At 39.0% G+C, this 15190-nt stretch overlaps 1 protein-coding gene across 1 annotated transcript in view; it reads left to right on the top strand.

Moving 5' to 3' along the window:
• Nucleotides 1–15190, top strand: part of NDST4 (N-deacetylase and N-sulfotransferase 4) — a 108440-nt gene that overhangs the window by 36821 nt on the left and 56429 nt on the right. The window contains exon 3 of the mRNA XM_074823553.1: nucleotides 10630–10717. Within this exon, the coding sequence (XP_074679654.1) occupies nucleotides 10630–10717 (88 nt within the window). The remainder of the gene's footprint in view (nucleotides 1–10629; nucleotides 10718–15190) is intronic.

Raw genomic sequence — 15190 nt, 5'->3', positions numbered from 1 at the left:
CAGACCTGAATTTTGAATATATCACTTCTGTTGCAATCTCTCCTTTATGATTGAATGTGTGTTTAAAAAAAAAAAATCTTAATTCCACCACAAAGCATATACATCAGTTAGTTTTTAAGCAGTAAATTTAAAGTAGAAATTTGAGAATGCTGGTAGGAGTTGAGAATTTTGAGATAAATGTCCATGATGAGAATTTTAAGGAATTTTTATTTTTATGACAAGGTTACCCAAGTAAATGATTTTCAAGGGCAGTAAAGGAGCAGAAAACCGCTCTGATTAAACCTTAGTACATCCAAATCCATAGATTAAAGAAGATAAATAAGGTAACCTTCATTAGTCCAGCCTTTAAATAATTTATAACAACTGAGTGCCCACCTATAACAGGTTGGGGTTTTTTTGGGGGGGTTTTGTTTTCTTAAAGAAGCAATTCTGAACAACCAAGAAACAAGAAAGATAGCATATACAACTAAAATAAAATGCAGTTATTACTCATCCTTCACTATGCATTTGTATTACACCAAAGAAGGGGAGACCCTGATCTTTTTTTGGCACAGCGCAAACATTACTTGAGAGGAACTGGAAATATTAATATCTGTGTTTTACTATTAGTGACATGCAACACAATGACTGACACCAATACAGTTTGGTGCAACAGGATCATTATCGCTGAACATGATAGTTTTAATAACATACTATTTTAAATCTTGATGTTGTCCCTTTAAAGCCTTGGGATGGTTTTCCCATTCAATACCTATTTTAAGGGGTTTTTTTTGTGATTGATCAGAGCTAGATGATGGTTCTGCCTCTGCCTTTCTGGCCTCTTTCATGCTAGCACTCCAACTGAATGACAGACAGACAAACCCCAACTGCCTCCTGTAGATGTGGATACAGGACAAGATGTAAGAAGCATCTCTTCTTTCCTTGTACTGGCCAAGGAGAACTGCAGCTGTAGGGAGCACGGGAGCTGGGGCTTTTTGCTCTTTATAGACCACACAGCCTCTGAAATGGGTAGAAAACAGCAGAAAACAGTGTAAGGCTGTACTCAGTCCTCCCCAGGCAGCAAAATTATCAGACTGCAAAAAGAAACAGCCTTCATTTCCATGAAGGGTTGGGACATTAATCTGGGCAGGGGAAAGGCTGTCACTGCACACCATGCAGTGGGGTTGGCTGCCTCCACACTGGGGACCAGTTCCTCCTCCAAAATCTCATTCTAAGCCTGCATTGGGTGCAGGCTACAGGCAGGAGAAACCAGCTTAGCAACGGGGCAGCATCCTGCCGCTGAGATCTGCCATGAACTCAAAGTCTAAGGTGGGAAAGTATGGGAGCTCAGTCCAGAGGTCGATCCAGGCACAAGGCAAATAGACCCTTATGTCCAAAAGGAGAAGGATCCAGCAGAATAAGTTGCAGACTTGACCTGTTTTTCAGACAAGCAACTCTTAATGAAGGGCTGCCCTTACTGAATTGCTTGGCGGCAACCAAACCATTGCAGCTGAACAGATTAAAAGAGAAAGATAGTGGTGAAATTTCACATTTGAGCATATTTTCCACCGTGGTCTGCAACAACAACAGGAGGAAAGGTTGATAGACGTCACATAGATTCTTCCGTTCCTTCCCAGAAAGCTGAGCTATTACTACAGCTATGAAATTCTGGCTCAAATGGTAAACAGTTGCAACGTTGTTAATGTTGATGTTGCTGTCACATTACAAACAAGGAAGAAGGGGCCATGCCCTTGCAAGGACCCTGTACCTGGCTTGTGATCTCATTCAGAGAGCAAAATACTTACCACAGTTGAGTGGGCAGGTGGCCTGGGAGAAGATGGGAGAGCTATTTAAATTAGACTATAAATTCCTGATCTTCTTGTTTGTTTTAAAAACTGGACCAAAAATCCTTCACCTACAGCTGGCAGATTACCTTCTCCTGATTCCCAAGGCTGAATAGCCTTTCTTCAAGAGATTTATTTTGCTGAAAATGCTTAAGCTTTTGAAAAATCAGAATTGATAAGAAATAAGCTCTAAGCCCCTTCACTGCCCTGCTGAAAGTGCCACCGGCTCCTGTCCCTGCTGTTTGGGCATGTGCTGGTTTTTCCCCTTCCAGGATTTGTCAGCAGATTTGGTTAGTATTCCTAAAAAATCCTTCAGAATAAGTAGTGATTTATATTAAAGAGCCTCAGTGATTTCCCAAATAGGCTGTAAATCTTTTCAGTGGATAACGCTGACACAGAACAGCAATCACTGTTAGCAGGTGACCACCACAGCCATACACTGCTCCCATGGTATCAGCAGCAGGTCCCGTGGCTGTTCACCGCCATGCCTAATGCCTTTGATCTTCCCCAGCCAGATACTGCTGGAGAATTGGAAGCAATTGCATTTACTCATCTATGTGGCCCTGGTTAAAATAAACTCTGCTTTCTATTAATGCTTTTTATTTTTAATTTATACTTTTTGCCTTGTTAGACTGTCCCCTTGCACTTAATTTGAGCTTTTTGCTGCTAGATTTTCTAACAAGTACAAGATGTTTGGCTATGAATTCCTTTTCCAAGAGAGAGACTGAAAAATTGCCATGGCTATTTACTTGCCTGCACTCACACATGTGCAGCTGGCCAGGGTGCTCCCTTACTGCTGTGGTATCTCTGTCACTGTTGTAGCATCATCTCTCCTATAATATTTACCCAAACGCCACCTTCTGAGTTCTCAACAATGTTATTAGCCAGTTAGTCATTAGTAGCTAGTAACTTTGGTGCAGTATCATCCTGTTCATCTCATTCAGCTAAAACTAGCTGTACTTTTACTGGAAGATGCATTCCTCTGTGCTGAATTAAATGTAATTAGATCCCTCACAGTTTTCCGACTTTAGGATGGAGTTACAAAATAGCAGCAGAAGTAGATCTGATAAATTGGGTATTCCACTCATAAAGGAAGAATAATTCTTCTGTTTGCAATAAACATATTGCATATAAGCTCAAAACATGACTTTTTTCTTGCTTCAAATAAACCCACATATCCTCTCAGACCTCACACTAAGCTACTCAAGGGATATGCTGAACAGACTCAAGTAATAGCTGTGTAATAAAAAATAGATCTTCAGACAGAGCTGGCTGTGTTCGGCACCATCAGAGACCTTCCTATTAATTATTTATATGGCACTATAGATTAGCATAGTACTTCACAGAAATAAATACAAAAAGAAGTGAAATCCCATATCTCAGGAAGGCAGGGCAATGGCCAAAGCCCTGCTCGCCTCACTGGGTACGGCCAGTGGACTACACTGGGAATTATACCATTTGTATAATGTCCTAGGTGAAAAGTATCTTAAGAGGGAATGTAAATCTGTGAAGGCTGACAGTTGCCCATTGATCCCAGGCCTGGTTAACTGCTATTCAAGTCAGTTTTGGCATAGGGTAAATAGTACGAATGATCTCAAAATCCCATTAAGGATTTGTCTAACTTTAACCCCTAAACTCCTTTCAAAATCTAGCCAGTAAGTCAATAATGTGAAGTCTTTATAATTCCTACATTACAGTATTAAAGAGTTTTCTATTAAAATTCCATTATAAGCATGTGAAGTGGGCTGAAATCCTCACCACACAGAAATCAATGACTCAGCTTCATTGGGTTTATAAATTCCTCACTGGTTTGTGTTTTAAGAAGTGCAGATACAGCTGGTTTGATTGACCCACTTATGAAAGAAATTTGTGCTGAAACTAAGGAACCTGGAGTCCTGCTTTTGCAGTGACCCTGTCAGTGATGTCAGGCTAGACACCACTTTTTTTTTTTTTTCTCATTTAATTCAGTTTTCCTATCAGAAAAACAGTGACTAGCTATTTCACACCATCTTCATGATGGTTACTGTGATTATTACTATTTCATGGTAGTCCTATGAAGATTGCATTGGCTTTGAAGATTGTCAAGACCACATCAGGCATTGTCAGATTTTTTTCCTAGCATAGATTTCAGGGAGGGAGCAAGAGCAGGAAGAGGCAATCAAAAATCACACCCTGGCAGCAGCTGCTTACAGTGGAAAGAAACATTGCTGAAAGTATTCTTTGCTTTTTTTCTCTGCAAATTTTCAGCAGGAAATCAAGAGCAAAACTCCAACTTTCCACAGACCACCAGCAAATTGCTGCACAGAACAGCTTGGGAATGAACCTCAGGGCTACATAACTGCAAAAACATTAAGGACAGATGTTAGAAACAAAAATGAATAAATGCATTAAAAGGCTTCTTGGTATTAATAACAAGCATGTAGCATAGAAGCCTGAGAAAAGTGTCTTGAAGTGAAAAATACAGGGAAAATTTTCATCAAATCTTAAAATAATTTTGGTTGGAAGGGATTTCTGGAGGTGATATAGTCTAAGCCCCTGCTCAAAGCATACAACTTCAGAGTTAGACCAGATCATATCCCAAAAGACAGAAGATTCTCCAGGCTGTCTGCACAACCTGTCCCAGGCAAAAATCCTGTTTACTAAGCACTGTATATAAACATCATGTATAAAAAGATTTACTGGAAAAAATATCTACATTTATATATTTGCATGTATTTTATAGCTACAGTACATATAAATAAATAGTAATGTGCATATAGTGCATATATCTATATTTTTTTAAGCACAGAGAGAGAGAGAAAGAGAGAGAAGAAAGAAAGAAAGAAAGAAAGAAAGAAAGAAAGAAAGAAAGAAAGAAAGAAAGAAAGAAAGAAAGAAAGAAAGAAAGAAAGAAAGAAAGAAAGAAAGAAAGAAAGAAAGAAAGAAAGAAAGAAAGAAACTGTAGCAGTGAAATCACTACCCAGCACTAGGATCTATTCCCAAATGAATGATGACTTTGAGTAATGGCAAGTTAGCCCATTTTTGACAAGATTCTCAGTCATATCCCTCAGATGGTGAAGGGGCAGCGTAACCTTGGCTATGTAACCCTGGGATGCCAGATGCTGGCACATCCTTCCACACAGAAGCGCTTCCTAGAATGAACCTGTGGAAATAGAATAATTCATGATGACAGAAAATTATAGATACACTGAAAATCAGAAATATCTAACTTCCCCTCCTTCCCTTGATCTCCTTCCAAACTGCATGAAGAACCATATCCTTTCTCATCTGCCCTCCACATGAACAGGCTAGGTAGTAAATTGGGATCAGGTTTCCTTGGGCAGCTCTACCTAGTGCAGTCCCACAAAGGCAGGGGACCCTGGGCACCATGATCACAGAGATCCATGCCACAGAAACAGCAGCCTCCAAGGTCTTGAACTTTTGTTGGTTCCAGAATTCACATTCACAATACTGCCTCTGGAAAGCCACATGTATGACCAGGAGCCCAAAGAAAACGTTGGGATTCCTGCTCCACAATGGGGTAGTGTTGAGTCCTGCAAGTCTTGGGTCTCTCCTAGGCTTCTCCTGATGCTCTCAGACATGTTCAGTGACTTCTGGGAAGGTCCCTGAAACACCTGCAGGAGTCAGGAATTTAGTTCAGTTTTGCAGAAATAAAGTTTAGAGCTGTTACAAGGACATTTTGACAATTTCATTTTTCATGCTCAACAATGTCTATTTTTCACAAACTGTTAGGATTTGCCTCCAAAAACAGATTTTAAGTTTTCACCAACTGTTCTCACAGGCACTGGTCCCTTCTTTCCCAAATATCCTTCCTGTCTCTACCACTATTGTCTGCCATGTGAGCAGCTTCTCAAATGAGAGGCACATGAACCAATGTTTGTTAGCCTGCCTTTAAGATGGTGACAAGGTATAAAATGCTAGACAAAGGACAAGGATCTATGTATTAATTCCTGTAATTAATCCTTTTTTGGTTTGACTAAAATTTCCACTCTGAATTTTCAAAGAAAGGAATCACCAATCCCCTTTATATGCATTTGCACATACACAAACACACAGTTGAGACATATACCTCTGTCTCACTACAAACAACCCCCAATATTGATCACATTTGCCTCACTTTCCCCTATAAGAAATATGAGATTTGTTTTTGTTGGTTCAATTAATCTGTCCTCTGTACCCTATGAATCATTGCACATGCAAAGAAGGGCTCATGCTTTAGCAGTAGTATTGATCCACCTAGACCTTTGGGTTAGGAGTAAAGCCTCTTTAATTACTTTGGCTGACTTTCAGGGTTTGGTTGGTTGTTTTTTTTTTTTTTTTACAATGTCTTGGGAAGACTAGTACCACGTTTTAGTGTTGTTATCACTTAGCTTAGATTTGGAGTTTTGGTCCCCAGAGGAACACCTTCTACCTCAGCCTGGCCTGCCCATGCTTGGCATCAAAATCAGAAAAAGTCATTCTTTTACCTTCTCTAAGGATTTGATAACCTCTACACTTTCCTTAGCCAGAGGTGTTTTGACCTTTAATTAAAAGGAAAATTTGTTGTCTTCCATTCAGAAGGCAGCAAATAATGAACTCATTAAAATGAGGTTAGTGTTCAGGCCTTAGAGCAATAAGAGCCGAAGTCTCATTAGCAGCTAACAATCCAGAACATAGCACATAAATAAACCTAATATGGCAGAGCAAAATGCCTTGGTGCATTAAATTTAAGCAGAATCAAATGTTTACAGTCAATGATGTCTGGGGCATGAAGTTTTAATGTACTTAATAAAGGAAAGCAAATTGCTTCCTATTAGGCATGAAATGTTACTGCAGAAATTGCCAAAAAAAGTTTATTATGTAAATGAAGGATAGAGTTATAATTAACAAGGACATAGTGGGAAAATATCACCACTTCTTAATAGATGCACCAATTATAAAGAATAAAGACACAGCAACTTCAAATCTACAAAAGGTAATTATATGGATTAATGTAAAAAGACTGCTGAATGTAAATGCAATATAAAGAAGAAACCATATCTTGTGGATGTCACAGAGAGAAGCCACATTGACAAAGCAAAGAATCAATTAATACACTGAAACCTATGAGTTTTGAGAGATTCCAGGCAATTAAGGTTTTGTATTTGAAAGAACAGCCTGGGCTACCTTAAAAAAACCCTCACTTTACTTAGCCCGACACCAAGACATGCTTGTTTGTCCATGTGCAGGTGTGCTCCATGGTTCTTTCCTTGGAGAAGGACAATTATTTAGCATGATTTAACTGTCCAAAACTAAAACAACAGTGAGTTCCGGCTGTTGCTTTAACACACCCTCATGAGTTCAATGGGGAATGCTAACTGTTTTTCCACATGCAAGTAGCTTTCCCTCACTTACAGCTCTTTTAAGCCCCAGTACTCAGAGAAAAAAAAGTAATCCCACTGACTGTGAGGAAAAGACACACACTAGCAGATAGAACTCAAATATTGTAGTCAGATGAAAGATCCAAAACAAAAATCTTCTCCTCAAAACAAGATTTGTCATGCTTTTCTGTTTTTAAAATCCACATTCCTCCACATGAATTTCCCTTCTGCTGAAGTTGGGGGCAGCACCTACCATTTCTGCCTCAGTGAAGACAGCAAAGTCCTGAGGCCAGCACTCAATGGGGATGGGACAGGAATGGGAGAGCCCCCAGGGAAAGAGGGCTGCCAAGGGGAGCTGGGGACAGCACAGCACCACCTGGCAGAGTGTGAAGAGCTGTGTTTGCACCTGGTGTTGGGCAGGATTTCCAGCTGTTAAAATTCAGTAGCCCTTCTCCACCCTGCAAAACCCTTCAGGATCAAATAAATACCTTCTGCCTCACGTGAAGGCTGCACAAGTCCCAGAAACATTTCTGACACTGGTTGCCAGGGATGGGTAGCTCTTCTATCCTGCACCACCCAGGAGCTGGAGGACTGATGGAGCAGCAGTGGTTGCAGCTCGCCTCATAAACAGGCAAACAAGCAGGTATACACCCACCTGGGAAAGTGAGAGAAGGGGGATGCAAGAAAGTTGTCTGCTCTTCTCCTGACATGGCACTTTTCTATGCTGCATGCCATTAAAGTCTCTGCCTAGAGGAGATAAAAGTTCTCACTATTTACTGTGCAAAATTACCAGTGAAGGCAGTATGAGTCATTAGCAATTTTGTTTGAATATATATGTTTTAAAAATAAGGAAGGCAGACCCTAAATCACCTAAACAAAGATTGTTTTTTTTATATTAAGGGTGTGGAAGACATTAACCTCTGCTCTACAAATGGGCAAGTAGTGACAAAATAAGTTTGGACTGACTTAGCTGACAGTATCTTCTTAGTATTAAAATTAGGTGAGGTCATGAAAATGAAGTTTAACTGCATATTCCATAAATTAATATGCATATATGGAAATTGCAATAAAAAAATCTTTAAGACCAAGCCAAATCCAGTTTGAGTGACAGATTTGCCCTTTAGACAGAGAAAAATGCTTGACACACTGCAGGTTACAGGATTTACATCTTAATCCTCACTCTGTTTTTAATGAGACCTTACTGGGCTGGAAGGCTTCTGCCTATCCCACAGTTCTGTCATCTTACTGAGATGGGAGTATGAGGGAAATCAGAGAGAAAAAACGAAGTGATATAATGATGTTTGTTTCATGTACCTTCTTATACTATATTCAAGTGATGAAAATTTCTCAAGATGTTCTTTCCTCAAAGGAAAATTGAATTGATTTTGCTCAGCCCATCAGTCTTTCTCAACATATATAAAATGCTCTAGATAGCTCGGAAAATTATGTTCTAAAATATAATGCCTCAGATTCTATGCTTGTAATTTTAATGGTTTCATTTTAGTGCCAGATCTTACCAACTGAGGATTTTCCTCAATGTCTTAGCTAACAGTGGTGTTGATCTCTAATGTTTTATACTTTTGTGAACATTTAAATTATTATTATTATGTAAATATAGTCCCACATGTGAAATTGTCTCAGGATTGGAATAATCAACTTATTAAATGTCTGGCAAGATAGGCTGGAAACCATACTGCTGTCTTAATATTTAATGCTAAAGCACAAGATTTACTGTCATTACTTTATTTCCTTTAGCAAGGAGAGGAATTTGCTTGGTGACTGTTGTAGCTGATAACCACTATCTTTGTTTTACATCTTCCTTAACACCCAATAAATGTTTCTATTTAAAAATGAAGGCAGATGCACACTGTCTGACAATCTTTTGTATTACACTCCCAAGCTGCTTGGCACCCAAATGATGCCTCTTTAGAAGGCGGCTGTTAGCAAATGATGCTTTAGAAGAGGCTTGTTCTCCAACATGCATGGTGCCCAAATATCTGCATAATTAGGAGGGAGTCAGTAACTTTAAGAAGTTGATGTCCTACAGCAAATGCTGACAGTAGCTGACAGCACATCCCAACCGATTGCAGTGCAAAGGAAATATGATAAATCATGAGACCACAGAAACCTGTCCTGCTTAGTTCAGCTTTGCTCTGGACTAGGATTGCACGGGCCATCAATCTCCATCTCAGCTGCTTAAACCCCAGTTTCATCTACAGTGGACTGACAATACTTTTGGTTTATGGTCACAAGTAGAGTTTGTTGTTGTTGTTGTCATTTAAATTAGACCAGTGGGTTGAGCAAAAAGGTAAAACTATTTTCCTGTAATGTTAAGTGAAATTACTAATGACCATACAAAATGTAATTTTTTCAAATGAAAGGAAACATTAGCTGGACTCGGACTGTGTGTAAACTACTGCATTCATTTTGTCTTTGAACTGTGCAAGAATATGAACATTCAATCAATAGAAATGTTATTAATAGATAATGGGAAAAGTTCTCAAGAGCCACATAATGGAGACACGGAAAATTGATGAAAATAGAGCTTATAACCCATTCAACATTGGCAAGACCAATAGGGAGATAAATGCACTATCCATCTCACATATGTAGCACGTCCAAATTATGTGGGCTGGTGATTGAAAGCGGACAGATATCTGTGCAGCAAGGACTATCTTTAGAAGCAGTGCAGAGCTGACAACTAACAGTAAATGTAGATAGCTCACATAGTCTGAACCATCTTTTCTCTTTCTCTAGTGGCTGGAAATATGTACAAGAAATAATTGATAGGTGACCAAGACTACACTTATTTCTTCTATAAGCAATACTCTTTTCCTCTATTTCATTTAGATTGGTCTTATCTTTTGCTTGGAGGAGAGAATGAAAATAAACAGGGATTTAATTTCTGACATGGACACTACTTCCACCATAGGTCAAAACTGGAGTTTAGCTCACTCACACTTAAGCTTGAATTTGATATTCAGACACAATCAAAAACGTTTCTGCAGGTAAGTAAATCCCAACACCTCCACATCTGGATGGCAAGTAGTGTTGCTAATATTATGTTGGGTTTTAAACACATTTTATCAAGCTTCGTTAATAACCCAAAGCATGGGTGTCGTAGTGATTTAGTATATTGCTGCCTCTGAATGGCTGGATTCAAGTCCTGCCATAGATCACCACAAACAATGTATAGTATCTTGGTCCAAGTTACAGAACCATAACCTACTTTGGTACTTAGTCACTTATCACTAGCATTGCTAGACCATCAAACTCTGATGGAACAAATTAAGCTCACTGTAATAGTCCTACAAAAAAGAATGAGCCCAAAATAAAATGTGAAACATTTAACAGGATCTTTTTTTTTTTTTTTGTATCTCCTCAGTTGGACACAACATTTAAAATGAGGCATTCCAAAAATTAATATTCATTTTTCTAAATGCATGTTAATTTCTTATTTATTTCAGGCTTTACTAGAGACTCAAAATTTACTGCGCACTCAGGTTGCAAATTTTACCTTCAACCTTGGATTTTCAGGAAAATTTTACCACACAGGTAAGAAGGAACTTCATGCTCTCAGGTAGCTGCAGTTAAATAGGTGACAGGATTTTAAAGCTAGCTTTAAACATGCCCTTTTAAAATAACACGTGGACTCAGTGAAACAGTGGGAAATACATGCTCCACCGTTTTAGGATCCAGTGTCTAATTCAGTGTCCAAAGAGGCAAAGGTACACCATTGATGAGCTTCTCAGGAACACGTAGATGCCCTTGGTGCTTTTCTGAAAGATCTGTGGTAGTGAATCTTAGGGTTATAAAGGAGGCAAAGCAGCTGCTAACATCTCTATAATTCCACAAAAGGCATACTAACGTTTTTCCAGCATGATAGGTATGATGAAATATAAAAGATTGGAAAAATCATGTCTTGTAACCACTGAAGAGACAGAATTGATTGAATGGGATGCACGAGATTTTCTTACGACTATCTATCTCAGTGGTCTGCAAATCAGGAGGGATAATAAAAGGAAAACAAGATGAAAAGAAATTTGTATTGAAACCCTGCTCCTTTCACACTCTATGCGGTAACAAGTTGCACACTTGCACCGTGTTTCTGTGGAAGATTAGGGACTTTTACATCTCCTCCTCATGACTCCTTTCTCTCTTCTGCTCCATTTCTCCACAGAACAATGCCTCCCCCCCCCCTCTTTTTTTTTTCCTCCCTCCTCCTTTGTCTTCTCCTTAACACTTTGTTGCACCTCCACTCAGGCTTCCCTCTGCTGCCACTGAGCCATGCTGCTCCCTAGTACTGCTAAGGCAAAAAAAGACACATTCAGCAACCCACTTCAAAGGAGACAACTCCTGTCCTTCTCCTTTCCAAACTCCATAACGTTCCCACCTTTGAAGACCAGCTCCAAAATCCTCAGCTGTCAACCTATTCGGCCACACCTGGTGACAATCACTGAGTGATGCCAGGGAAAGCTGAGAAGCTTATCTGGAGCATAGGAGGAGGCATTGCAGCAGCAAGAGGGTAAGTTTAAAAGCTAGGAAAGATGCAGTCCCAGCTGTCACGGGCCATGAGGTAGCTGTGGAGTAAGTCAGGTCACCCCTTCAAGTGTAGGTGTAGCACTACTCCCCTTTTCATTGACAGTATTTGAACACCAAACAGATGAGCTTACCCAGCTCTTATGTCTCTGTTTCACCTCTCGTTAGGAGAGTACAGAGGTCCCTGGGAGAAGGGGACATGAGGAAGCATTTGAGGGATGAGTAGAGAGAAGGAAACCCAAATTATGTATTTGTATCACTGTCACTTTCAAAGTCCAGGCTATTTTCCCTTTACGCTAGCACATAATGCTAAGCAACTGCTGCCCAGGAAACCTTACAGACTAAAGATACAGGCTGGAGAGCTTGAGAAAAATGAGAGGTAGAGAGAGATGGAATTACTTGCCTGGAGTCATATAACAAGCCAGTGGCAGACCTGTGATTAGAGAGCAACTTTGGAGACAGAACTTCAGTATTCTCCTCACTTCATCTTGACCTGCCTGTGTCGTTATTCCTTCTGGAGATTAATTGGACACACACGTAATACAGCAAAATAAAGAAAACTCGCCCAAGGCTCTGAGCTGCTCTAAGGTAGGATGCTGCTTGGTTGTGGCCATCTACAGAGTAAAGCTGGTACAGTCATTACAGTGTCCACTGCAGAGAAACGGAATTCAAGGAGGGGAGGAGGTGGAGAAAGAGATAATTTATTATAAATACTATGACGTACTGAACAGTGGCTGGCATAAAACATGCAGCCTTTCTACAAAATCAAACCCCTGACGTGCCAATACATTTCTTCTTCGTTCATCGCAACGACCTCCATTGCTGTCACAAGTTTTCTTGCCCAGCTGATATAATGCTGAGCAATTTCAGATTTGCTACTGCTGTAGAGAGAGAAAAATAGGAGAATGTCCATGTGTGCCTGTTCTTCTAAGGGTCTAAAGGCTTACAAAAATAGCACAGAACTACTTAATGAGTTGAAGGATATCATTGCCTCCATTAAGGGACTTGCTGCTGCCTGTACTCAGTGATGTATCTGAGTTTTTAAGTGAACATTTCATTTACAGGTTGGTGGTGACGTTCTGTCATATCAGCTTAGTGGAAGGGTTTCAGATATTCTCCATGCAATATACACTTTATTGACTCACTATAAATAAAACATGGAAATACATTCTTTAATTACTGTAAATATGGCTTGTTTACCACGACAGGCTTTTAGTATCAGATATTCAACATGGGTTTTTAGCGCACTGTGCTGTGCCTTGTTGACTTCCCTAATGTGTGATTTTGCTCTCCTTTACAAAACTTGGATCATTTTAAAACTACAGGAGGGAGATGAGCGTGGGAATGTGTTGGCAGATTAAATGGTTATAAATTTTCATCAAAAGATGTTGCCGACATCTGTACTACAAATGCCAATTCTAGTTGGTATGCCTGCACACAAGTACAATAGTACAACACGGCCTCACTGCTCATCATCTCACCATCACCGCCACCACCATTCCCTTCTGTGGCACTGGTAAACTATGTACTGTAGACAGATTGTTAGCAAAAACCTGAGTAGATCCATATTAGTTATGCAGTTTTAGCAAACACTTTCTACTTGTTCATGTTGTGGCAATAGAAATTAAGATGTTCTCAGGATTTGCATTTAAGATTTATGAGATTATTGATGGCCACTTCAAACTTTGTTTAAATTTTAAGCTCAAGAGAGACCCCTAAATTATCATTGTAGTTTTAAACTATGAGATTATTTATTATACACAAACAAACTTTGATTACCCACCTGTGTAAAGTGCATATTGCATCTCAGAGCAGATATATATGTTCACCTCCTTGATTGTAGGTCTAGTGCATTTTTCAGATTTCACATTAAAATGAAGATAGAAAGTTACATAAAGAACGTTGATTGTACAATAAATGAAAACCTCAAAATCCCTTGTTTTGCCTCCAGTACTCTGAATAAGGACTTGGACAAAAATGTTTAAACAATATAAACACTCATCAAGTGCTCCATTAAACCATTGCATAAGATTTTTTGGAAATAACACTACTTAAGAATAATAAAATCAAATAACACTCTTTTTAAAAGTTTGTAAAGAAAATTATCCTCATAAGCACCACCACCACCAAATGTTAAACTTCCAACCTTCCTGTTTCAGCTCTGCCATTACAAGGTGGGGTTGGTTTTGTTTAAAGTGGAAAGTGTTATGCTTTATCTTGTTTGATTTTTGTTATGGTAAAAAATTAGTTGTATCTAAATTTACAAAGAAATTAGTAGGAAAAAGTAGTACTAAACTGGATAAAAAAAATCATAGGATTTTAAAATATAGTTTGTAATAATAACATTATTTCAAGAACTATACTCTATTTCAAATGTTAATAAGGCTCTAAATTATACTTTTACCTAAATCTTATGTTGAATTATTGTCGTTCTTTATATATGTCAAATATCCACTTTTTTCCACTTCATCTCTACCTTCAGTTTTCTACCTTTGGGTTACCAAAGAGATCTTCAATGGCTTCACAAACTTCTACCCCTTTCTCTTCTGTCCTATTTTGTAAGCCTATGTTAAGTTTCTTCCTCCAGTCACATTTCCCTTCCATGTGCCTGGGTGACTGCAAGTGAACCACATACCCCAAAAAACAAGAGAACGGTCATTCAACAGATGCAGTATACAGAAGTTTTGCACAAAGGAGCAGACATTCACAGAAGGAGCAACCATCAGTCCTTTCTTTTCAATAAGGAATTACCTAGGAAACAAGGTTGTTTTCTTTCTCCAGCAGCACTCCCATCAGCGGGAGCAACTTTCTTAGAACTTGCAGAGCACTGCAAAGAGGGGAGTGAAGTGATTCAGTGACATGAGGAGAAAGTTTCAAAGTAATGTTCTCCTTGTGTAGTAGCGTTCTTCAAAAAACACTGCAGAAGTGAAAAATAAAAATAAAGAGCTGAAGTGCATGCACTAAACAGCCATCTCTGTATGTTCCTGCCTCATGCCACAAAAGTAAACAGTGACATCCATGGAGCATTTTCTTCCAATGAGTTTTGCAAAACATAGAAAGGCTTGTAAGAAGATATCTATGTTTGCATCAGCAGATTGATTTTGACAATTATTTCTTTCACTGAAGTTAAATAAAAGCACTTAAATGCTAAAGGAACAAGGAGGAACACTGCTAATAAACTGAATATTATTGAGTAATTTGAGGGTGAAGTTACTAAAATGTAACTTTGCCTTTCCAATTCGGAAGAGCACTGCAGACATATGTCTGCACATAGTGGAAGCAGCATTGTATCATTTCTCAAATGGAAGGTTTCCTTTGTTATAACCACACATGCTTGCTTCTGCCTGCAGCAGATACTCTTCACTAACACAGGAGTTTTTATTGGTTTTACTTCAAGATTAAATCTGGCAAAAATTGAATACCAAATCACTGGAAACAACATTTAGAATACCCCTGCCATTACAGCTTTATATTTTCCACCTAATTATA

The sequence above is a fragment of the Strix aluco genome, chromosome 4, assembly GCF_031877795.1.
Source record: "Strix aluco isolate bStrAlu1 chromosome 4, bStrAlu1.hap1, whole genome shotgun sequence".
Classification (NCBI taxonomy): Eukaryota; Metazoa; Chordata; class Aves; order Strigiformes; family Strigidae; genus Strix; species Strix aluco.
The sequence above is the reverse complement of the archived record's forward strand: the minus strand, read 5'-3'. Positions and strand labels throughout refer to the sequence as shown.